The sequence below is a fragment of the Hyaena hyaena genome, unplaced genomic scaffold (genome assembly GCF_003009895.1).
Source record: "Hyaena hyaena isolate Hyena2069 unplaced genomic scaffold, ASM300989v1 scaffold_498, whole genome shotgun sequence".
Taxonomy (NCBI): Eukaryota; Metazoa; Chordata; class Mammalia; order Carnivora; family Hyaenidae; genus Hyaena; species Hyaena hyaena.
The window spans coordinates 254,871-281,092 of record NW_024081131.1 but is presented as its reverse complement, the minus strand read 5'-3'; the positions used below and the strand labels follow the sequence as shown (position 1 = coordinate 281,092).

The window sequence follows — 26,222 nt, the reverse complement described above, 5'->3', positions numbered from 1 at the left end:
CACATAAAATCAATCTTTTGTGAATCTCAAAGTCAGCAAAAGAAGACAGTGGAGGAATGCACCGTAAGGCACATGGATCAGTTCAGTCCTTTAGAAGGAAAGGTTTTTGGAAATCTTTGCTTATTAAATGTAAGTGGCAGTTGCTAAAACAGTGGCAGCACCATCCTTTACATTCGTTCCCTTTACAGAGTGCTTATCAAATTTAGTAAATTGGAATAAAAGCCAAAAATAGAAAGCATCAAGTGAATCAGTGAAAAACTAACACTTTTACACACATGGCCTAAGCTGACACAACAGAATCCTCAGGGTTCCCTTAACAGACCACCGTTCCAAATGAAGGGCTCCAGCCTTAAGTTAATTCAATAATAAAACAAGAGTCAGGGTTGAAAATATATCCATTTCAGTGAAGGAAAACACTTCATAATTAGATACATTAAACTGAGCAACCCAGAAAGTGACAGCATGTGTTCCATTTATCATTTTTCTCATTAGATAAATTTCAGAAGGCAGAACTATCTCCCTTTTGTTCACTGCTGTCTTACCAGCTGTTAGCAAAACTCACTAACGATCTGTTGATTGATTGGTTTATTGACTGATAGTTGGGGAATATAATAAGTACTTCCACCTTTGGAACAATCTTAGTTTGGAGAGGAAAGTAAGTATACCTTTTGTTACGTAAATACAACAGCAAGCAAAGTAAATATGATGGGCCAGAATCAATTCTTAGGTAATCAGGAACAGACTGTATGCTGTGGAAATGGTTTACATTACTCCAAAAGCAAAATTGTGCATTTAGGGTAAGATATGGTGGTAAAACATTGAGCTTTTGCTTTCTACCGATAGTATAAACATGACTCCAAGATGCAGTCTCTGGAAATAATTTAGTTAACTCTTATTTTTATATGCATGTTCTGTTCTGGAGACTTGTTGCAAAAGTTGATGGAAAGTTATTTTCTTTAAGTGACAGTGTGTTTACAGAAATTCCTTGAAATCTTGATGGTTATTGAAAAGACTGAAATAAATGTTGTCTCAAACTGCCTGTTGCAGAGCTACCCCACACCTTCCAAACCAGTACCATACTTTGTTAGTAAATCACCTAAAATCCATAAAGGTCATGGAGACGGCTCCCTTTGTAAAATGAAATATTTATGTTTCATTCCCAAAATCATATTGTGGATCATTTTGGTGTTTTAAGTTGAAGGTACATAGTAAATTATTCCAAAATTATGGAGGCCAAATGTCATTCTCTCCAAAAGTTTGTGTAATATCTATTTATCTGTGGGCTGATGACTGCACAGTATAATAGTATAATCAGAGGCAGACTGTCATGTTAAGTCTAAGTAAACACAGCTGAACATAAGCAAGTTGGACGACAAGGGTTTTTTTTTTTTGTTTTTTTTTTTGAGCTTTGCCAACAGCATATGACCTTGGAGAATGCTGCTTTTTTACTACAATCTGCTTTCAATGGAAAAAAAAAAGAATTCTTTTTGTTTTGAATTAACAAGTGATGATTAGAAGCTTGTTGTGTTCTAATTTTTCGATACAAGACGAATGAACTTCATGGACGCACCCAATGAAAAGCCACCTTCCAGGTCCCCATCAGGGAGCTGGATATAAGTTGTCAGGGTGGAAGCCGATTAAATGGAGCTTCTTGAGAAAAGAAAACCTTTTTGTGTTTATTCATATTTTGTTCTTTGTCTTTGTGCCATTTCAACAGATTGAAATTGTGTTTCCAGATGCCACTAGAAAATGAACTTTATTGATTTATCCATTCTATAAGAAGTGTCTGTCCTCAGCAGCACAGAAACTGTGTTGTAATTAGACTTTCAGTTTTCAATAGATGCTCTCATTAACTGCTTTAGGCTTTCCACAAGTCCCTACTCCCCACCCCACTCCACCCCCTTTTTATAAAATGCAATTTTTTTTCAGTTCTTAATACCTTCTTCTTTTAGCCTGGTATGGGGTCCAATATTATATTTTTTAAAGGGCGCTCTGTGGCTAAAATAAGTTTGTATTAAATATTTCATGTCAAAAAGTGGACTTTAAGTGAGAACTTTGGTAAAAGATGGATTAGTAGAGACTTATCTTGAAATGTCTAGCTTTTTCAATATTCTCTCGCTGGCTAACAGCCAGATAGCTCCTCTGTTCTTCTCGTTCCTTCACTTAAGGAAACTATTTTTTCCCCTTCTCCCTTTGAGTGTATATTTCCTTCTCAGAGTAAATGCAGTATGTCTTATGGGTGTGGGACTAATAAAGATTTTTAAATAATTCATCTTTCAAGACTGGTATTTTACATGCTTTTTAAAATCATATATTTGAATAATATTAATGGAGCATATGGGAAAATATTTAGATCTGTGTGCTGAAATATTATTCTGTATTTAGATTCATATGAGACCCATCCTTACTTATTTGTATGCCTGCTTTTCATATATGTTGATGAATTTCCATGTTAAAACAAATGCTCTGAGTAAAAAATACCAAAAAAATTCCTAAAAGTAATCCAGAGACACAGTTTTCTCTTTTACATTAAGGGTGGCATCATACCTCTCTAAGAATAATCAACATCCACACTTGAAGGTCATCAAAGTATCTCATACTCTCATCATGTCAGAATCGAACATATTATGGCCTGCCTCCTCCAGAGGTAAATTTGCTTCTCTGCCTTTCTTCCCTGACTCAGACAATGTCATCACTGCCCACCCAGTCATCCCAGACAGAAATTTAAGGGATATCTCAAGACTCCTGTCTCCCATCTCAACACCCGCCTAGTCATTCAACAAGTCTGCCCCCTTATGTCTCAAATCTTGGCTTGCCATCCTCACTGGTACCTCCTTAATTCCAGGACTCCTTACTTCTGCCTTAGGTCTCTGCCATGACCCTGACTGGCTCCTCCAATCTAGTCTTCCACTAGGGCAAGAAGGAGCTTTCTAAGACCCAGATCTCATCATACCACTGCTAAATATCCTTTACTCATTTCCCATACCTTTCAGGGTAGAGCTCACATTCTTTATCTTGGCACGCAAACCCACGAACCCCTCAGTGCCTGGCCTCTGCTAATCTCTCTTGGTTTATTTCCCTGCTGCCCCGTCTCATGCCTCATTCATTTCAGCTACGCCAAAAAGAGTTTCCCAAAAGAGCTATACAACATCATGACACTGTGCTTTCACACAGCCAGCTGTTCCCTTTCCTTGGGATGCATTTCCCCATCTTCTTCACCTGAGTACCTCCTGTTATCTGTACCCCAGGCCTGCGCTTTCCCATCTTTTCCAGGACTTGGCATTCAGATGATGATAACATAGGTTGGGCATGCTGGCATTAATGGAGGCCTCTGCCTGCTGCCTAAGGGTATCTTCCCCTTTCACGACCCCACCCCCTAACCTTGGATCCCTCCCCTCTTTGCTTCCATAGCACTTCCCACAAAGAGCTGTTGTCATTCATTTTTCAAAGTATGAGTTGCTTAGGAATGAGATCCATTTGTGGTCTGTATTTCTTAGGCCTACAAAGTGCCTGGTGTATAAGATACAGTCAGTAAATGTTTGCTGCATAAACCATGGACTCATGAATAAGTAAATAAAGGAAATTAAGACAGTTTGGAAAAGAGCAAATTCTGTTGCACTGAACATTAAAAGATCTGGCTTCTAGTAGTAACTATATTGTTTACTAACAATTTGACCTTGGACCTGTCAGTCATTTTTTTCTGAGTCTCAATTTCCACATTATAAAATGGGGTAGATGATATATGCGCACAAAAAAGAAATGAGATAAATTGCACATTTATGACTTGCAAAATGCTCAATAAATATTATCATCACCTAAATTGTGTTAACTTGACCTGGCCCTTAACTATACCCAAAAAAGGCATGGGGCAGGATGTGGGGAAATAAAATGATATGTGCAAAGTATAATTTTCCATTTGACACAAAAAGATAATTTGGTTTTCACTTGGATGAATTCAGATTCACTGTAATGTGGTTATACATTCTCTATCAAATGCCAGCCATCCAATGATGGCAAAAAAATTTAGGAGAAGTCCAGTATTCCTCGCATTCTGACATGCAGTGGGAAGAACTCTTAATAACTATCAGTCTCTTTGTGAAATATCATGAGTATTTGAAATTATATATTCTCCAATCAATCAGGAATTTAAGGATATCAAATACAGTTGTTTAAGATAAAGCAGTGATACAATTAATACCTTTAAATATTATTTAAGTAGTTATTTTATTTCTTGTGAAAAGCACAGGTATGTAAGTTAGTTAGGTGTTTATAGAAAATTCTTAATAACAAATATTAGAGAGGTAGCTTATAAGAATTGGGAATTTCCAAAGATGTTTCCCCAAATTCAAGTGCTATATTCTATCTATATTTAAAACTTTCTCCAGGCAATTAAGAGTAAACACTCCAACATAGCTATATGATTGTGTGGTAACACGTGAAAACCACTGGTCCAATAGCTATTCCATAGGCCAACCTCAAAATGAGCAGCATAAGACCAGTTGCTGACATAATCCTGGAATTTGCCTCGGTATGCTCATTCTCATTCTCACCAAAGATTCCATGCGCATGTTTTTCATATTATGGCTACTAGAGCAACTGAAGTGATATTCTCTAAGCCATTTCAGAACTGAAGCCTTCATAATAGGCAGCCTTGCTCCTTTGAGAATTCTCCACACTAGAGCATCATAGACATAACATGGCTGCCCTTGACCTAGCTTAGATGATTCAAATACAGAAACTATTTCAAGTTGTTATGTTACTTGTTATCTGCTCCCCTTCAAGGTAAATCTTCAACGTTCATCAAAGGTTGCTGCCATTAGAAAGAGCGTATTTCCAATTGCAGAGTAATTGTAGCTGCTATGTATTGAGTATTACTGGGCACCTTGTGTCTTACAGTGATTATTTCTAATTTCTACAGTAGTCCTTATTGGTCAATATCTATTGTTTTGTATCTATTTTGCAGATGAGAAAAAAGAAGCGCAGAGTCGGTAACTTGCCTCATACTACAGGCTAATATGCAGCATAACTGAGATTCAGACCCCAAACTCTGTGCTTCCAAATCTGTATACAACAGTTAGTATCTTACTTTTGAGGGAATCAAATGTGGTTAAGTGATTGTACCCTTCACAGTTTGCACTGATTAGCAGGGAACAGGTGTACTTAATTCACGATAAACCGAAACAAAGGCACAAATCCCATTAAAGCAGCTAACTCATTATTCTCTTTCTTTGCATCTCCAAGACTGCTAAAATTAGCATGGAATTCCATTTGAAAAATTCTTCAATTAATCATAAACTCTGACTCCCATTTCTAAAGCAACATTTCGATAGATGCTTCCGATGCTTGCCCTGTGCAACTCCCATTACTTCCTCTTACTTCAGTATAAAAATGATCTTTTTTCTATTTCTGGGCCTACTTTCTGCTTTTCTTACCCTGCCAATTATTTTTATTATTATAATGATTAGTCACATGAATAATTAAATGCATTGTTACCTAGGGCTCTTCATCACTGCTCATCTTTCATTTCTTTATTCTTCTCCTAAGAGCTCCTATAAATCAACTCAAATTTCTTGTTTCTTTCACTTTGAGAGTATTCTTGGCCATCTTCTTGTCCAAGTAAGAATCAATATATTATGTTGTCTAATAAACTATCTATCTTATAGAATGACTTTTATAAACCTCCTAAAGTAGGCTGAAAATCAACTGGAAAATGTATACAGTTACTTCAGATTTGGAAAATAAGAGAAATGCTTTTCTAAAATGCCTTGATGGCCAGCTCTACCTTCTCACCTGTTCTCATCTGACATTGAGGGCTGTGTAACTAAGTGCTGCCCTGAGGCCCAAAACAATGGCTTATTTCTTCATATGTGTTTTGTAACTTTTGTTCATTTCCCATTGTGGGTGGCCTAGGAAGGACGTTTCTCCCCCTAATATGCTCAGTAGATGCCTTCAGCAACCTTGGCTTTGGATCCATGTGCAAACTGTATGCATAACAGAGAGTGGTGCTCTCAAGCTGGGAATTAACTGGGTGTGCGTCTGAAATAATAGAAGATGTCATGAACAGTGATGCTGTGGTACTTTTCTAGGGTCATGGGACTTCACAGTTCTTAGTTTCTTGTGAAAAACTAGGCTGCCCTTGAATACCAACCCCTCTTGCTTCCACCTCCTGAGTATGGAAAAATGACTAGAACTACCAAATCATATTAGGGATGGAGAAGGCCACGTACCTACAAGAGCTTGGGAATCTTACAAGGAATGTAAGATTTTCCTGGATCTTATTAGCCTCCCCCCCAAAAAAAGGCAATTTTTTATGCTTTCATGATGAAAATATATAGTTTGTTTACTCTTCTATATGAGAGCCAGGCTCTTTTATACAATACTTTGATTCAAGGCAATAATGACTATCTTTTTCTCATTGTCATTCACCATCTATTTCTGGGTGCCTGGAGAGAATTTAGAATTGAATAATTTAATTTTTAAATTATTTTTAAGAATGTATAGTGTATTCTATTATCAGAAATTAAAGAGTGGGTAAGTGGGTCTGGTTTGTTCTGGAAATGTAACTTTTACTTTCTTTTCTTTTTTGCACAACTTTCTGCCTTTCCCTTCCTCTCTCTCTTTTGTTTCAAATTGGTTTAGGAGTACCTGGGTGGCTTATTTGGTTGAGCTTATGACTCTTTATATCGGCTCAGGTCATGATCTCATGGTTCCTGTGATGGAACCCCGCCTAGAGCCTGCTTGGGATTCTCTCTCTCCCTCTCTTTATGCCCCTCCCCACACTTGCATGCTCACTCGCTCTCTCTCGCTCTCTCTCTCTTGCTCTCGCTCTCTCTCTCCCTCAAACTAAGTAAATAAACCTTATAAATTGGTTTATATTTTTGATTGTTAAAATACTACATTTCTGGGGTGCCTGGGTGGCTCAGTCAGTTGAGCAGTTCCCACAGTTCGTGGGATCGAGCCCCGCATCAGGCTCTGCACTACCAGTGTAGATTCTCTCTGGGATTCTCTCATTGTCTCCCTCTCTCTCTGCCTCTCCTCCTCTCTCAAAATAAATAAACTTTAAGATATATATATTAAAAAAGTAGTAAAATATTACATTTCTCTCTAAAGTCTCAAAAAATATGAGAAGGGGTAGAAAATATAAGGAATAGCAGAGGATTACTTTTAATCTGGAAAAAGTATTAGGGTTCATCATTCCTTTCTCTAAATCAATAATTTGTAATGACGAAAACAAATGTTAACTTTTTTATTTTTAAAGGTGCCTGAATTACTTATAATAGTACGTGACATTTATAAGACAATACATATGGCAGCTCCTTGTATTTAAATATATTTAAATCATGAAAACATGCCTTTCTTTTGTATTTACATTTTTATGAAATGGCTTTGCAAGAACTTTTTTGTATTTTATACTTTTAGTATCGTTTTATACTGGTAGTCAATGAGCTTTGGTTTGTTTTTGTTTGTTTATTATCATAAGGGTGATTGCTTTTCTCTTTATGATTTCTTTGTTTCTGTGCTTAAGTACTATATTTTTAATATTTGTGTTGCTCATAAAAATACCCCCCGCCCCCACCGACTATTACATTTCTTAAGGCTATGGTGGAAACTTATCATTTTAGACTTGCTATGTCTCATTTTGGTAGGCCCTTGGCAGTGCTGATCTCCACACAGAATGAGTCTGCGTACTCTGGGGAAAGAACATTCTCAGCTCACCCTTCTGCAGACACCCAGCCAAGAGTCGTTCTGAGTTCTCAGCATGCTCATGGACCATTAGGTGGCTTTGAGGTGACCACCATTAGCACTTTGGTTCTCTCCAGTCCTTTGGTCACAGATGATCTGACATTCTGCCATTGTTCAAAAGAAAAGCCAAGACAGGACCCTCTCAATCCTTCTTCAGAACTGTATTCAACATCATAACCACTGCACTCAATTTTAGTGATTTTGGCCTTGGTGCATGTGGTTCTGCACCCCTTATCCTTGTTCCATGGTGGTTCTGTACCCCTGGTCCATGTTCCTCTTTAGAGATCATATAGCTCTAGCTACATCTCAGTCATTGTAAAAATAACATTAAAAATAGCCAAATGCAGTTTGTAAAACCTCATTGCTATGTTGATATATAATAAAACAATGCTCTTTTCTTTTTGAGACAGGCCTGAATAAAACATTTTACTAAAGGCAGCAGAAACTAAGTTTACTTTAGTTTAAAAAAGCTTATTATCCTACCCTAGAAAGAAAAAATTCTATGTTAGGTTGAATAATTAGTTTTTGATGACCCTATGTGGATTACTAACTGTCACCCTATTTTCCCAAAGGAAAAATAAAAAAATAAAAGAGTTACAAAAATAAAAGGCCCCACCATCACAGCAATATAGAGCTGCGCCAACATGTTTATTTTCAAAACAGAAAACACAGATCTTATAACAGTATATTGTTACCATCACTGTTCCAATTAGAAGAAAGAGGATGATTTGATTATTCTGAAGTATTCTGTAATATATTACAGTTAACATCTTGGGTTTCTTTATTCTCAAGTTTGTATTTGTAATGACTATCCCTTAATATATGTCATAGCATATTAAAAATTATTAAAACGGGAGAGGCACCTGGGTGGTTCAGTTGGTGAAGTGGCCAACTTCAGCTCAGGTAATGATCTCTCGGTTCACAAGTTCGAGCACCGTGTCGGGCTCTGTGCTGACAGCTCAGAGCCTGGAGCCCACTTCAGTTTCTGTGTCTCCCTCTCTCTCTGCCCCTCCCCTGCTTGCATTCTGTCTCTCTCCCTCAAAATAAATAAACATTTAAAACAATTAAAAATTATAGTAACTGGGGAAAGCAATGCAAGTAAAGTGAAGTGTTTTATCGTTCCCTCCCAATAAGCCATTTTGGGGGCCACCTCACTGACTCAGTCAGTGGAGCATGTGACTCTTGATCTTGAGTTAGTGGTTTGAGCCTTAATTGAGTGTAGAGATTACTTTAAAATAAAAAAATTTTAAAAATCTTTAACAAGTCATTTTTAGTGTTATTATATTCATGTTTGAATAAAAACAGTCAAAAAGTATCTCTGAAGCTGGAGTGCCCATTTCTGAACAACATTTTCCAACAAAAATGTTGTATCTCCTATTTACACAAAGGTAGAATCAAGAATTTGGTTTCTTGAATACAGCCTTGTTATTTGACCCGTGCTGGAACACCAAGAATCCATAAAGATTTTTGAAAACTACCAAAAAAATTCTGCCTCATGCTGCTACACTCGAGTGAACACCCAGGAATTCCAGTGGGTAGGAATTAGCCACTTCTAAGGCCCCAGGGCAGTTTTCTCCAGGGGCAGCCCTTTTTCCGTCTGTATTAGAATACCTGCAGAGCTCATTCAAAGGCACACCCCTTGGCATCCCTGTAACCTACAGAATCATAGTCTCAGACATGGGATCGAGCCTGCCCTTTTGAGAAGTTCCCTTGTGTATTTTATCCTCTGCTCTATAGCATCTCAAGAAGATGGGTCAGAGGCTAAGATGTGTTAGCAGAAGCCCTATATGGGGCTTAGCATCTCCATGGAATTTGAAATAGCCCTGTGACTGGTGAAGAATGACTGACAAGTGTCTCTTCACTTCAGGAATAGTGATGCCATAGCCTTTACTTTGGATCAGGCACTGTTCCAAGAGTTTAACACTCACTACCTCATTTAATCCTCACAGTAACCCCATGGGAAAGTAGGTGTTACTATTATCCCCATGCTATAGGTGAAGGCACTTAGATGCAATGTGCATAAATAACTTACTCAAGGTCACATACCTCATGAGTCGGATATTTTCCTGTCCTGTGCTTCAACAAATTATTGTACGAAAAGCTGGGTTTTGATCCATCAAATGTTTTTGTCCCCCCCCCAAACAGATCAACTTATTAGTATTCAGCAATTTATCCCCCACTTTTTTTCCTAGAAATCTCTTGTATTCTAAATTGAGGTGATAAGGAGCACCTGGGTGGCTCAGTCGGTTAAGCGTCCGACTTTGGCTCAGGTCATGATTTCACAGTTCGTGGGTTCAAGCCCCTCAACCGGCTGTGTGCTGACAGCTAGCTCAGAGCCTGGAGCCTGTTTCAGATTCTGTATCTCCCTCTCTCTCTGACCCTCCCCTGCTCACGCTGTCTCTCTCTCTTTCAGAAATAAGTAAGTAAGTAAGTAAATAAACATTTAAAAAATTAAAAAAAATAAATTGAGGTGATAATAGTGGGTTAGGATTTGTATGCCACTGGAATTTAACATATGCTCTGGGATGTAGATTCCTGAACAAAATTTAGAGTGGATACCTCTGGCAAGATTTAAGGTAGGGGGGAGGGAGTATTTGATATGCTCTTGGTTAAAATGGGTCATCAGAAGACCTTGAGACTGGGAGTACTCTCAGAAGTCCAACCACAGCCAAGACATAGGAAGGAATTTTACTTCCCCCTTATGCCTACTTCCTTTTTTTAAAATTTTTTTAAATGTTTATTTATTTTTGAAAGAGAGAGAAAGAGAGAGAGAGAAAGAGTGAGCATGAGTGGGAGAGGAGCAGAGAGAGGGAGACACAAAATCTGAAGCAGGCTCCAGGTTCTGAGCTGTCAGCACAGAGCCTGACATGGAGCTTAAACCCACAAACTACGAGATCATGACCTGAGCCAGTGTCCAATGCTTAACCAACTGAGCCACCCAGGCACCCTACGTCTACTTCCTTTTTTAAAATTCTCATGTCCTTCAATATCATTGGCAAAAGTCTTCCCAATCTTCATTTCAAAGCCCCTCCCCACCCCACTTTAGACTTTAAGTGACTGTTTCTGAAATGAAAAGCAGAAAATCGCAGAACCTTTAAATGTAGAAATGTGTGAACATAGAATGCTGACATGCCAAGTACAGTTTTAACATTTTAAGTATATTAAGAACATTGAAATGTATTTGAAAAGTAGAAGGGCTGGTAATACTGTTCATCTTATGTCTAAAATATGTTTCTTTTCTATTAATAAATACAGCAGATGAACTGTGAGTAGAGAAGCTGTCATTTGCTACTCCTCAGAAAGATTCAAGAAGTTTGTGAACGTCATCTCCTTCACTGTGTCATTTCTGGTGTTAATGCAGTCAGACAGGTTTAACAGCAAGGTCTCCTGGTCTCCAGTGCCATTTCTGGAGATGGTAATTTGAGGAATTTGAAAAGCATGGCAAAAATGTGAGCCAATTCAAAGATACACTACGGTTCATATATCAAAGGAAAAATCCTTTTTGATGGTTTTTCAGAGATACTGAAGAGCTTGAAAACACATAGATGGAGCCAGACTCTCCAGCCAGTTTCTAGATTATTACAAATGCATATTTTTTCTATTTCTTTTTGCTGAAGAAACACATATTAATACTTCATAATCTACTACTGTGCAGCTATATATTCATTAAACAAGTCAACCTTCTAGAACTACAGTGTTATAGCTATAAAACTGATCTTGAGAGAAGGAGTTCTTGTGCTATCGTAGAATTTAGAGAATGAGTATCAAGGTCAACCTTGGGCCAAAATTAATGTTTAGCTAAGAATTGGTAAGTCTATCCAGTTTTCAGAACTAGTAGCCCAACTTGCATGTAAAAGGGGTGATTTTATAAACAATTAATGCTTCTTGCAACACAGGCACACACAGAAGTTATTCATGCGTCATTAGGAAGTCATTTTCTGAGACTTTGGCTGGAAACTTAGCTTTCATGGATGAAACACTTTGGGTAGTATCTCCAGTATTCCCCTTGAGAAAATGAAGTAACGCAATCCATTAGGCACTTAAAGTTTGTAGCTATTCTTTCATGTGGCCCCAGTATTCTTTGTCTTGGCATATTGTGGTAGTTTGGCACAAAATTGCATCAGAAAATCCATTTTATCCTTGAAGATCATAGATTCCGCACACTTAATCCATTAATCTGAGCTGATGGGTTTTGCCCAGAGGTAAAATATTTTGTTCTTCCATAATGGTTTTCTTTTTTTTTTTTTTTAATTAATGTATTTATTTTGAGAGAGAGAAAGAGAGCATGTATATGGGGAGTGGCGGGGAGGGTAATAGGGGCAGAGAGAGAGGGAGAGAAAATCCCAAGCAGGCTCCATGCTTTCAGCAAAGAGCCTGATGTGGGGCTTGATCCCACAAACCACGAGACAATGACCTGAGCCAATATCAAGAGTCAGACACTCAACCAACTGAGCCACCCAGGCTACATAAATAAGACATAGTGGTTTTCTTATTAAATCTCTGAACCATACTAATTTTCCTAGTGACTACATTCAACCCCATATCTTAGATGTAAAAAGCAAAGTGAGAAAGGAGGTTAATTTTTAAAAATTATTTTATAAGGGTTTATATAGTACTTGGTATGTGTACTCAAGTTCTTGTCTGTTTCAGAAAATATTCAGTCATGTAGTCCACATAAGAAACTTCTGAGTCTAGTACTATGAGCCCCATTGTATAGGTGACAAAGTTGAAGCACAGAGAAGCCAAACAGCTGGCCAGCTGTCACACAGATAATCAGTGGTAGAGCAAGGATCCAACTCCTGCTGTCTAGTGCCAGGGTCTGGACTCCAACCACTGCACTAAGCTGCCTCCATGCCTCACACCAGACCACCCTCCTAGTTAATAGCAATGAGCTAAGAATAGAAATGAGAATATTTAACATTTCCAGACTCCCTTTCTGGTCATTCACCAACAATTTCCTCCGCATAGACTGCATTCTAATCTTCAAAGTGAAGTTTCAGACTGAACATTTTAGACTTTGGGAAGGTGGAGCCTTTGAGATCACAGAGGAGCAATCTTAGTAGATGGGATTATGCAGAATAACTTAGCATCAAGGATATTTAATATATTTAGTGAAAAAGATTGAAAGTGAAGTTGAGACATTATAACTGGGTGGTACTCTGCTTATTTGAAAACTTACTTTCAAGTTACAAATCCCACTTCGCACACCTTTAGTCTTCCAGCCTAGACTAATGAGGTCAGAATACCTGTTTTACAGTAACAAAGGGAACTAAGGAAAGCCATCAAGGCTACTACTCTCTGAACGATAAGAAGCCAAGCAACACTTTTACAGGTTTACACACAGACATGGGTACTATGGGAACAATAAAGATGTTCTGTTGTCGTTAATGGAAATATAACCGTATCCTGAAAGCTTTGAGATGTCAGCTTACTCACACCCTGACCAAGGGGCTCTTCCCTATTGGTTCAGAAGAGAGGGGTGTGGTTTCTCATTTTTGTTTCCTGGCAGGAGTTAGAGATGATGCATTGACAGAGAGGCAGCTGAAGGTGGGGATCCTGTCGATCCAGGACATCTGGGCATCATTAGCCATAGTGAGGGGGCCAGCCCACATGAGAGGTAGCAGGAAGGAAAAGAATCTCTAGCCAGATGGTGGAAGTCATGGCTGGAGGAAACACTGGCTTAATTTTTGGAAAGATTTTTCTTCAAACTCTGAAATGATTTTGGAAGCAACTCATTCTTTAAGGCCTCAGGATAAAGAATTTAGCTAGCATATTGCAAAAGGGGAAAAAATACTAACCCTACCCATGAAGAGGAGGTGGGTTTCATTTTATAGTTCTCACTATTCATGGGCACCTGCCTGGGTGGCTCAGTCGGTTAAGCATCTGACTTCAGCTCAGGTCGTGGTCTCACAGTTCGTGAGTTCGAGTCCCGTGTCAGGCTCTGTGCTGACAGCTCAGAGCCTGGAGCCTCCCTCAGATCTGTGTCTCCCTCTTTTTCTGCCTCTCTCCTGCTCGTTCTTTGTCTCTCTCTGTCCCTCAAAAATAAATTTAAAAGCATGAAAAAAGTTACAATTCTCACTATTCGGAAAGCTTTCAAAACTCCCCCCATCTCAAGGCTCTCAAAACTCAGTGAGCAGTGTCCTTGGTACCTCCCCAAGTTCAGTTGCTGTCTTGTCCTGTCATGCAGAAATGTTCACGTAGAACTCAATTTTGGTTGTGGTAGAACTGGAAGAAGCAGTTCAGTCATCAACAGATAAGTGTTGCAGGTTGCTGGGAATTTTTTTCCCTTCCTCTTGAGGCAAACATCACTTAGAATGATTTATCATTGCTCATTCAGAAGCTCTGACTACCCCAAAGAGAGGCTAACCACAAAAATTTCCTCTAAAAGTGATGCAGCCACAGTTTCCTAGGACTTATTTAGCAATAATACACTCTGGACAAGAGAAGAGCAATTATTAGGCTATCGCATCTATTAAAATGTCACTCTAATTAAAGCATGGGGAAGAGCTCAAGAGAGCTTAGAGTCCCTACTCTGTGATTTGGACAGATTTTTTTTATATATTACAGTTGGCATTATAGGCAGGAAAAAAAGTCTCTTTTTCACCTCTATGGTCTAAAATACCAACAAAAAGAACAGAAAAGGTGCTTAATAGATTTTTAATAGGTTGTCTTTCCACAGGCTTTCCATGTAAACAGTACATTAAGCCTTGCCACGGTCTTTGAAGGTGGCTTTATCAACAGAGAGCACTCAAATAATTGAATGCAGGAGTTAAAATCATGACTTTCAGAGTCAACTGATATGATGCTGAGACTCACCACCCCCACTGCCAAACTGAATCTTTTGCAAGTTTCTGTTCCCCTCTAAGCTGCAATGTCATTTGTAAATAAGGGCCGTGGTGCTATTTCACAGGGTTATTGTAAGCATTTCACCAGATAACATTTTAGAGCTCCTGGCATAGTGCCTGGCATATGAATAAGCATTCAATCAATGTTAGTAATTGTTTATTTTAAAGATAACCCCTTCGTGTAACATTTGAGTCTCTCAATATTCAAGATTAAACTGGATGAAGCTGGATTTTAAATTCTTCCAATCTGTTTCTATTTCACACACAAAAACCATTGCCACATCAGGGAAAACCAAATGGTAGATTGTTACCTTATTTATTAACAAAGTATAAGGCAAAAGTAGAAGTTCAGTGAAAAAAAGCAAACATATACAGAATGACCCCATATTTAAAAATGTATATAAACTTACTTGGAAAGCCATATATCCAAATATTATACTTGTTAACCCTAAATTTCCTTTATTTTTCTCTTGTATACTTCTCCCCAGATTTTCTGCAGTGAACCTGTATTCCTTTCTTATTAGAGAAAAACAGATATACTAATTTAAAAAAAATTTTAATGTTTTAGTTTTGAGAGAGAGAGACAGCGTGAGCAGGGGAGGGGCAAAGAGAGAGGAAGACACAGAATCTGAAGCAGGCCCCAAGCTCCGAGACGACAACAAAGAGCCCAACATGAGGCTGGAACTCACAAACTGTGAGATCATGACCTGAGCCGAAGTGGGATGCTCAACCGACTAAGCCACCCAGTTGCCCCACTAATGCTAATTTTAAAAGGAAAGAAGTGTAGAGTCACAGTAGAACCAATCTGTAGATGTGTGTGTGGAGAAGGATAGAGGCCATTGAAAGTGGGAGCAGGGAGCCCCAAGGATTGTTCTATCCATTTGGTGTAAAGTCCTGCAGATTTCAAGCCATCAGCGTTTCGTAATCTTCAGAGACGTCTTCCATCTGCCAGGTTCACCAGAGTCTCATTCTTTACTTCAGTTCTTCCAAGTATGTAAATAACTCCAGAAACTGATCTGGTGTCCTGGGGGCTCTCGGGACCTCCAAGATCAGAAGCACATCAAACCCTGGCTGTCCACACCTGCTGTTCTCAGTAATGGCCCCAAAATGGACACAGTGTGAGGGAACACAGTTGTCAAGCATCTGGAGCTCTGACTCTCTCCATTTTAATTTAGGGAAATACATAGTACATGATTTTTAGATTATTTAATTTTTTAAAATCTTCATATTCTTTATTTACATTTCAGTGGTGCAAGTTACTACTACTACACATTCGCAGAATATTTTTAAACATTCCTAACTTTAGGGCTTATTGATTAATTTTTTTAAAAAATCTCAGGAAAACAGATTTGGCCATAAATCTCATAAAGAGATTTTGTCTCTTTTTATAACTATAACTCTTTACTTCAGGAATATATATCAGAACTAATATGTTTCTAAATTGCATTTATCAAAATTGAGTGGACACTTTGCCCACAGAGCTTGGTGCTTACACATCTCGAATTGCAATAGAAGTGGTTTTCAATATAATTGTTTCTCTACGTAATTTTATAAGGAAACACATGTCCAAACTGAGGATAGCCCCACTTTAAGTTTTAACATGGTTTGGGTTTTACGGCATCCAAGATTTTCCTAACTACGCACCTCTTTTTTTTTCTTCCCTTTTCTTTTTTGGTCTTAAAACACGCTCTTTTGGCTGGTTCAATAAGTTGTTCCTGCCAACCAGTTGCTTTTATGGTAATTGACAGCGTAGCTGATTTTTGGAACCTTAGAATCGAAAAAGGCGTTTTAGCCCAGACTTTGGAGAGGCCGAGCCAAGCTACTTGCAGAGTGAGAAATACAGCTGAGCTGAATGTGGGGCAGTCAGACCCTAAGTCTGTGCATGTTAATTAATAGCAGTGAAACGTCTGCTCCGGCTCAGACTTCAGATTTCTCTCTTTTCAGCAGCATTACAGAATCCTTCCTTCTCCTGTCAGATTGTTCCTTGATGCCTGTTCTGGAGGAGAGCCCGTGAGACCACCTGTCTGCGGTGGCAGAAGCGGCATCAGCCCCCTGAGCCCTGGTGATGGGTCAGTAGACCCACTGCTCTTAACTACTGGCTGAGAAGACACAGAATACTTGAATCAGATAAGAGCCAGAATAAAGAAAAAACATCTTCACATTTAATACAGTTATTGAATATAATGAGTGGATTGTAAATTTTCTGAGTTCCCCTCAAATGATATCAGTTCTCTAAATCTGATACCTCCCCAAATTTCATCTCTACATGAAGAGTAGGAAAACAATCTCCCCAAAGTACCAGACCTTGATTGTTCTTTGCTTTCCTACAAAAGCACAAATGTTTCAGAGTGAAAAGACTCCTGTTTGCTATCATCTTCCTGTTGCTAGTTCTTCTGGGAACTAGAACACCCAGCTCTGAAGGAGGTGGCTCTTGGACGCATAATATCCTGGTGACACCAGGCAACTCCCCAGTAACAGCAACAGGAAAAGTGTGTCCTCCTAACACCAATTTATGTGTGAACCCAAAGCACCCTGGACACGGAGACTCCTCTCCCACCAAAAAAAAAAAAAAAAATAGTAGTGGTCACCTCTTTCTTGTTGGTTTGAAATGTTTGACATTGAGTTTTGTTACACACTGCTTTTGCATTGATACAAAAGCAAAATGTTCCTTCCATTCATTACTTTTTATGAAGACTTTTCTACTGTTGACGAGGAAGACCATACCTAATGACACTGAACGTACCCATCTGCCTGAGAAATAAAATACAGGATGCAGTCTCTTGAATACTGCCGAGCACATTGTTGAAATTTGTGAAACTAATTAAGAATACACAAACAGGCATTGGAGTCTGTGTTTTACACTTCAAAGGTATTTTCATAGGCACCAAACTGTAAAACACATACACCCCAAGAGTAAGCAGAGTTTTATAATTTCACAGTTGGCTGTAGTAAACTTGTTTCTCAGTGGAACAAATTCAGGGAGGCAGCCCCAGGGAGTGCCAGCAGCAGCCAGCCATTAACGGGGCTGCAGGACATGAAAGTTCACTCTCCATCTTAAATACAAGCTCTCTGTGGACCTTAGCAGTGAATTAGATGTTCTCATTTCACGTGCAGGCTTCTCCACTTATGTATGGCATTTCTGGGTTCTGTAATCCATTACATATTTGATAGCCACAGGCTTCCTTCTTGTCATCTATGCAGCCATCACTCTCGGGTTGACCATCAGGTAGGGAATCTGACTCTGGTCCCCTTTGAATCTGTGAGACTGCTTTGTTTGTAAGCCAGAGCATCAGTTACATGGTCTTTTCTAAATTATGTTTTGTTACTTCCCTAATGTTATTTAAGCTTCATGGAACTTATTCTGCTTTTGCCAAGTCTTTCCATTGAATAAATATCTCCATAACCTATTGCTTCACTTTGGCAACAGAATTGTTGCAATTTGTGGGCAAAATTGAGCAAAGGCCTAGATCTTTTTTTTTTTTACTCTGTAGAATATCCAATGTTGCTGGCTTCCCTCCTCCTAAACAAAGACCTTGACTTGTTCTCTGTTTTGGTAGTGCCTTGTCTCTGTCATTCCTGGGGGAAAGATTTACAGATAATAGTGTGAAACAACAGATGACTTAGCGGACATAACAGAGACATACTGTGTGCATAGAAATTAACTGATACTAAATAAGCAAAGATGAAAGTGTTAAGAATAGTGCCTAGCACATAGAAAGTAATCTGTAAACTAAGATTAGGAGTTCCATGAATTAAAAATTGTCATTCTTTCCCTCCAATTACACAGTAATTTTATAATTCCAAGAATATCAAAAGCAGCAGAAATATAGCTAACCATCCAGGCCAACCTAGTAGAGACCAGAAGATCCAGACGGTGACCATCCATCTGCTCACAGACCCAGCTATTTCCCCAAAGGATAAATGAATAACCAAAGAAAAAGACTAATATTTGTTGTTCTGTTTGGGGCCAGACACATAGCACCTCATTTATGCCTCATAACAACCTTGTCATTTATGTTTTTGTTTTGTTTACTTGCCTTCTTTTTTTTTTTTTTAAGCTCCCTGGGTCTCTAGGAAGGGTTGTGCAAAGAGCTCATGGTGACCCATTATTGTCTCCAGGTCCATACTTTGAGGCCTGACTCAGGATGCACTAACAGGCTTTCCCAATTCTTTTTCCTTCCTAGAGGACATAGGAGTTTAGCAGCCTCGTCTCCATGGACATTTAATCATTTTCTCTTGACCATATCTTCCTTGGAGAATTTTATCCTGGTCATACTGTATTATGATCATGTTGATACTCTTATTCTCAAGTCCCATGACTCTCTTAGAACCTAGAACTAGAAATTATGCTGTCTGATCCAACTGGCCTTGAGCATTGCAGAGTACAAAAAATACTCCCTTTTGAGTTGGGGGGAGGTAAAACAAAGGGAGAGGACTGAAGGCAGAAAAAGTTTTCCAAAAGCCATAGAAACAGAAGAAGGCCTTGAGCAAGCATTGTGTTTTTCATGTTTCCTGTGCAGGGCAAAATGCCTCTTTCTGTAGCTATTGGGTAATATTTATTGTTGTTGTTGATGGTGATGGTGGTGGTCATGACTTAACCTAGTTTTGGAGACTCATAGGCTGATGGGGAGTTTCAACCCCACTTCCCATGTTCCCACTTCCCATGCCATGCTAGCGGACCCTCTTTACCCTCTGACCATCTTTCCCTCCAGCATGTCTATTTTTATGTTCCCAACCATATTCTCTTAGCCTAAGAGCTACCTAGGGAAATTTAATCAAGAGCAAGAGCCCATTTCATCCTTCTTGATAATGATGTTTGCATTGGTAGACATGAGTGCCTGAGAGAACGAGGGAATCTACACCAATAGAGAGAGTACATGAGCAAAGCTCACACCCTAATGCTCGTTTCCTGCAGTTAGAGCGTTTCCTGTGCAGCTTGAAGACTGATGGCTGCTTATTCTAATATCCCGGAAGTCCTGTGCTGCTGTCAGTACTGAATCTGTCACTCTGGCTAGCTAGTCTGAGGGAACTATTCGCCAGTCCTTTTTCTGAGATGAAGGTTTGAGTCCCACGAAATCATAGAGATCTTCTGAAGATTTTCTAAGAATTCCCTTATTTTATAGTTGAGGAAACTGCATCCCAGATGCTGTGGGGGGCATCATAGTCTGTCCAACGGTCCACAGCAGGTGAGTGAGGGAGTGAGGCCAGAACCTGGCCCCAGGAAGAGCTAACATTCCTGTCCCTGGGCTGTTTTCTCCTCATGAAAAGGCCCAATTTCTCAGCATAAATTAACGTCAGCTTTTGTTTAGTTATGAAAGCTATTTATAATTCTTTATTACCTGCTCTCATCCTGCTTCTTTGCAAAGAGATCTTTTGTATCTTCATTTAAACTACTTTATCTTTGTAAACAATAATTAACTGATTTCAACCATATTTCCTGATGAAGTTCTAATGCCTGGTAAATTAATGATGCAACTCCTAAGATTAAAGAAGAAAGAAAGGGGCACCTGGGTGGCTCAGTCAGTTGAGCATCTGACTTTGGCTCAGGTCATGATCTCACGATTTGTGGGTTCAAGCCCCACGTCGGGTCCTGTGCTGACAGCTAGCTCAGAGCCTGGAGCCTATTTCAGATTCTGTATCTCCCTCTCTCTCTGACCCTCCCCTGCTCACACTGTCTGTCTGTCTGTCTGTCTGTCTGTCTGTCTGTCTGTCTCTCTCTCTCTCAAATAAATAAAACATTAAAAAAATTTTTTTTAAAAAGAAAGAAAGAAAAAAAGGAAAGTAATTGAATGTTTGCTTGCCTTTACAGACGCTCTGGAAAATGGATCCAATAAGGGCGACAGGTGAGAAATATGTTCTTATTTGCCATTTGTGCTTTTCACTGACGACATTTTCTGTGTACACTGCAGTGAGTTTGATTATTTTCTTTGTTTTTTGCTTAAATCCAGTGCAGCCAATAGAAAGGGACCAAGCAAGGATGACACATACTGGAAGGAGATTAATGCGGCAATGGCCTTAACCAATCTTGCACAGGGCAAAGACACACTGCAGGGGACTACGAGCTGCATCATCCAGAAGTCATCACATATAGCAGAAGTAAAGACGGTCAAAGTGCCGCTGGTTCAGCCATTTTAAGAGTTTGTCGCTTTTCAGACCTTTGGCTGTTCTTCATGTCAGTGTTTTCCCATCAATCCTCATCTTAAGAGCCGAAGCAGAAGTGAAAATGACTCCCTTTCAAACCTCTTCTTGTTTTTAATTACCCTAAATATATCATTTAGTTGCTTCTATAAGAGACATATAAATTATAAAAACCTCACTTTAATCAAAAGTAGTAACTTATTTTATGTTACTCAAACTATGCATAAAGTGTCTGCATTGCCATTACAGTAAGTGCCTTGCTTCCTGCCCCCAAAATGAGCAACAACGTGGGCACAGCAGAGCCGCTGAGCCTCAAACGACAACGCCACCATGCTTGTTAGTCCATGTGTGTCCTTCCAGATGGGCCTAACCATTCCAGGACAGTAACCAGAACTACTGAAAGCCCTCAAAATATTTTCAGTAATTCACATGTTAAAACTTGGAAATCTACGCAGCCCAATTGAAATGTTCCTTTAAAAAAAAAAAAAACTGCTGCAGTATTTAAAATTGTTCAGCATGCTTTTCAGAGTGACAGTGAGAATTTCATGCATGTATCTTGCCTGCATATCCGACACACTACAAAGTTCCAAAATGAAAGGAGCGTCAATCACATATGTGTACTTAAGAAGAATCCCAGTGAATCCATTTGATCTGGAAAACTTTTTCCGAGCACTGCTGGAAAACGCCACAATGCCCGTTAGAAGTAATTTGGATTTTCTCTTTTTAAAGTTCTGCAGAAGTGTTTTAAAATTTTACTATATAAATTACTCAGAATATTCCCGTGCAGAACTAAACCTGTAGTTTAGTTTTAACACATAATCCTGTTTGCATTAGAGGTCAGTACTTTTTGTGATGGAAACTTTTTCATATGGAATGGCTGAAAACCTTTTATTTGTTTCATTTCAAATTATAATTGCTGATGGACAATTTATATTGCAACGAGAACAAGACAACGAAAGAAATGTATCTCTATGTGACTATACATGTACACGCATAAAACTGATTCTTAAATTTAAAACATATGGAAAACAAAACATTGACGGTCTTTGAATTTTGCCAAGTAGGACATTTTAAGGAAAAATTAAATGGAATCATGCATTAAAAGAAAGAACATTTTGTTTCTAAATTAGACTATCATTGAGTGAGAATAATCAATATCAAGAAAGAAGAATCTAGTTTTCAATCAAACAATAATATTCAAATCAGCTTGGGGAGACTTGAAACTTGAATAAACAGCGGAGATGCCAAATATAACAGAGTATATGTGCTACAGAGACGTAAAAAGGATTTGACTCTTTTATGGTAGGATGTTTTCTCTGGGTATGTAATCTATTTTGTAATTTTTTTTAACTGGAAAGCTTTTTTGTGAGTGTGAATGAGAGCCAATAGTGCAGCCATGTGGTAATATTTTTCTTTATTTTGCAAAACGCTCTTAAAACCAAAGGCTGCTCTAGTTGATATATGGACAATATCAATCTTGATACAAATTGTAGGACACTTTTTCATGTAACATAGCATTTGGGGATTGGGTTTATTTAGTGTAATGAAGATAATTTGATATAAAAATATTTTGTATATATATATTTTTACTTTGTTTTCTAAATTGCTGTTTGCAGTAACAGTAAGTGCAAAGCAAGATATGTTAAGTTATGACTGTATGATCAGATGAAGTATGCGTTCTTTTGGTTTACATCCTTAAGTAATTACAGACCCATGATAAAAACTTTGGAATCTTTATAAATTAATTTTGTCAAAAATGTGATCCTGTCAGAGAAAATTAAGGACAAGTACTTCACTCTTTTTCATACTATTATAAGTTATTCTGGTATTAAATATTTTAATAAAACTGATTTTGTTTTCACATATTTCAGTTAGATGAATGGATGCTGGTTGTTTTTTATTTGAATTAGTCATAATTCATTTTTGCCATCTTTTTAAAAAGAATCAGCAGATTTGTTCTATGATATAAAATATAGATGACAAGCCAATATAAGAGAGCTTTCACATGATTTTTTTTAAATACCAAAGCTTGGAATCTGGCCTACAAACACATCAAGAAGATTTTATAATTAGGACATCCTTGGCAATATCTCCAATTGTGATTACTTTTAATTTATTTTTTCTTTTGCTGCTTTAACATTTTCTGGAAATTAAAGTCCCCCTCCCCCAATCCTTTAAAAGAATCTTGAACAATGCTGAGCCAGCAGCTAAGAATCTAACTCATAATTTATGTTGTAGAGAAATAGAATTACCTCTATTCTTTGTTTTGCCATATGTAATCATTTTAATAAAATTAATAACTGCCAGGAGTTCTTGACAGATTGAAAATAAAAGTTAATTTCTAGACCTCAATGATCATATGAATTTTGTTTTCCTTTGAGAGTTGGCCAGGTGGAGAAAGAAGTAGAACAGAAGAGTCCATTATATGCTGTAACTCTCTTTGGGTTGGTAAGGGATATAATATGGGAGTACTGCATTTGTATTAGGTTTGACTTTCATCACTTTAGACCACCAACCCACCTTTTAAGAGCCGAGGAAAAGAGAGTATGATGCTAACTGTTAAAATACATAACTTTAAAATGAACATTTTCCCTAAATACCTTCTTTCAGTAGCTACTACAATAAGCATTGTTACCGTGTGCTATGTTTGTACTGGAGAGGATTTTGACTTTGAAGCTAGACAGATCTATGTTTGAATCTCAGCTCTGCCACTCACTACTATAAGATCCAGACTCAGTCACTCTGGGCTTGGGTTTCTTCATCTGCAAAGTGAGAAGAAGGAGTCATAACTGTAGATTTGCTACAAGGATTAGAGATCATATAGGATATATTAAGTGCCTACCACAGTGCCTGGTATTAAAAGGTGCTTAATAAGTGGAAAGTATTATCACATAATTATAATTCTTCTATATAGGGTTTATGTACAAGTAGAAATACACATGGAATATGAGATAAAGATAGTTTAATGAAGAGCCTTGGGTAAGGAAACATGTCTGACACAAAAGACTGCTATGAGGAAGTAATAGATGGGATGCCTGGGTGGCTCAGTCAAGCATCCCTCTCTTGGCTTCTGCTCAAGTCATGATTTCATGGTTCATGAGATCAAGCCCCGCATGAGCCTCTGAGCTGAGAGCATGGAGTCTGCTTGGGGCTCTCTCTCTCTCCCTCTCCCTCAGTCCCTCCTCCAACATGTACACACACTCTTTCTCTCAAAATAAATAAATAAACATTTGAAATAGTAATTGTTGGGATCAGAGTTGGAGAGACCTTCAAGAAAGATCATTTTATTATCATTACTTTGAACTTCCTGGTAAAAAGCACAATGTAGAACAAAGGTAGGAAAGAACAGTCATACCAATAAAAAGCAGCATTGTGATAGCTTCCTTCATCCATATCAACTAGAATTGCTTTTCCCTGTATTCATCCTACTTGATCCTGTTCAAGATGACTAAGAAGTCAAGCTGCTGTCTGTGTTCTCTGCTTGCTCCAAGTAGCAATGTTTAACAAACAGTGGCAACAGCCATGGTCTGCTTTTAAACTCATCCAGCTCAACAGCATAACATCATGCAAATAAACACAGAGAATAAGCAAGCCTCCCAGACTCTTCTGTCTGGGGCAGCTTAGGTCGGCCATGCCTTGGAAAGCAGTGTAGGATGGTGGTAAGAACTTGGACTGGCATAACCTGGCTTTGCCTCTTCACTGCTTAGTGACTTTGGAGAATAAGCATAAGCCTTGTATACCCAGTGTTTGCATCTATGAAATTTACCTACTCCAAAAATCTGTTGTGAGGATTAAGTAAGACAGTGAGGATAAAAGTACTTTGCGAACTGCATGTACTATACAAATGTTAATGACTATTAATGTGTTCCAGATGATTCTGAAAGGCCTAATATCGCATAATTTTTGGCAATATAAACTGTGGCCTCCATTAGGCATGTAGGACCCTCAGATTCTGTCAAATTCATATTGTGGTCTGCCATCTTTGGGCCTCCTTGAACAGAGTCTTGTGGTCCTATACTTCATTGTAACAATTTTGGTCAGAATAAGGTGAATGATTGCCACATTGCAGGGACAGAATCCTGACTACTCAGACACACATCTTAGAGATGGACTAAAAATTTAGTTTGAGAAGTGTATGCCTTGCCCATAATAAACTCTTTTTTTTTTTTAAGGTAAGAAAAACCAATTTCTGAGTTTGGACAAACAAGCTGATATGCTTTTTACATCTTTACACAGATGACTCCATGGGAATTCATGTAAAGATTGTCTCAGTAAGTCTCCTGAAACAAATTGCAGCCCAAAACCAGTTTCTGGAAATTTGATCTTCAGTGAGTCTCATTCTGACTTATATTCACAACTTTTAAACAAAATTTAAAATCTGAATTTATGATTTGAAAAAGTATAAACATAACTTATGCTAGTTGTAGAAACATTGCAGCAGTGTAGAAAGACATAAGATAAAAAAACCCATACCCTATCTCTCCGTAGCCCTAATCCCACACCCTGAAGAGAACCATGGTTAACAATGTCTTGTGTGTATTTTCAGAAACTCAGTGCATATACAAACTTGTACTTTTTCATCTTGCACTTAACTATATTCAGACTGTTCTGCAATATTTTTCCATTCCATAGTGTGTGTGTGTGTGTGTGTGTGTGTGTGTGAATATATAGTTCATTGTTTTAAATGAATGTGTATAATTTTATTTTGTATCTAATATAATTTGCTTAGCAAATACCTCTTTGGTGGACTTTTGGGTTATTTCCAATTTTTAGTTATAAACTAGTGCTATTCAAAGTGCTGTTTCACATTGATATCAGGAGCTTCCTCCAAATATAAACCAACATACTGAAAGAAAAACTTATATGGAAAAAATTGTCACCTGAACTCACAGCACTCTTAGTTGATTTATATTCTGACCCCTTATCTCCTCACAAACTAATAACCAGCAACTGGTGAATTGTCATCATCATACAGACCCTACTTCATCATCAGTGTTATAAATACTGATGCAGCGAACATTCTTGTGCATATGTGTCTTCAATCACTTAACCATCTATGGGAAAAATACCTAGAAGTGGAATTAATGGGTCAAATGATAGGTAAATTAAATTTTTTGATGGATGCTGCCAAATCACCATATAAAAGTTCAGTTTACACTTTTGACAGTAGGATGTGTCTGTTTTTCCTCAACTTGTTCAAAACCTTGATTTTTATTAAACTTTTAAATATTTGACAATGTGGTAGGCAAAAGTGATATTTTATCATTCCTTTAACTGGTACTTCTTCAAGATGAATGGCACATATAAGCTTGTTGACCATTGGTATTTGTTTTCAATGAACTGCTTGTTCATCTCTTCCTTTTTTGTTTGTTTGCTTCCTTCTTTTTTTCATCCATTTGTTAGTGATTTGTACATTATTTGCATATTTAAAAATTCAGTACCTTGTTTACAATATATGGTATAAATATTTTCCAAGATTGCTTTTTATAAATATAT

At 38.1% G+C, this 26,222-nt stretch overlaps 1 protein-coding gene across 1 annotated transcript in view; it reads left to right on the top strand.

Annotated features, from left to right (window-relative positions):
- Nucleotides 1–23,028, top strand: part of MKX (mohawk homeobox) — a 69,210-nt gene extending 46,182 nt beyond the window's left edge. The window contains exons 6-7 of the mRNA XM_039254752.1: nt 20,398–20,431; nt 20,537–23,028. Coding sequence (XP_039110683.1) covers nt 20,398–20,431; nt 20,537–20,723 — 221 coding nt within the window. The 3' untranslated portion in view covers nt 20,724–23,028. The remainder of the gene's footprint in view (nt 1–20,397; nt 20,432–20,536) is intronic.
- Nucleotides 23,029–26,222: the final 3,194 nt, after the last annotated feature.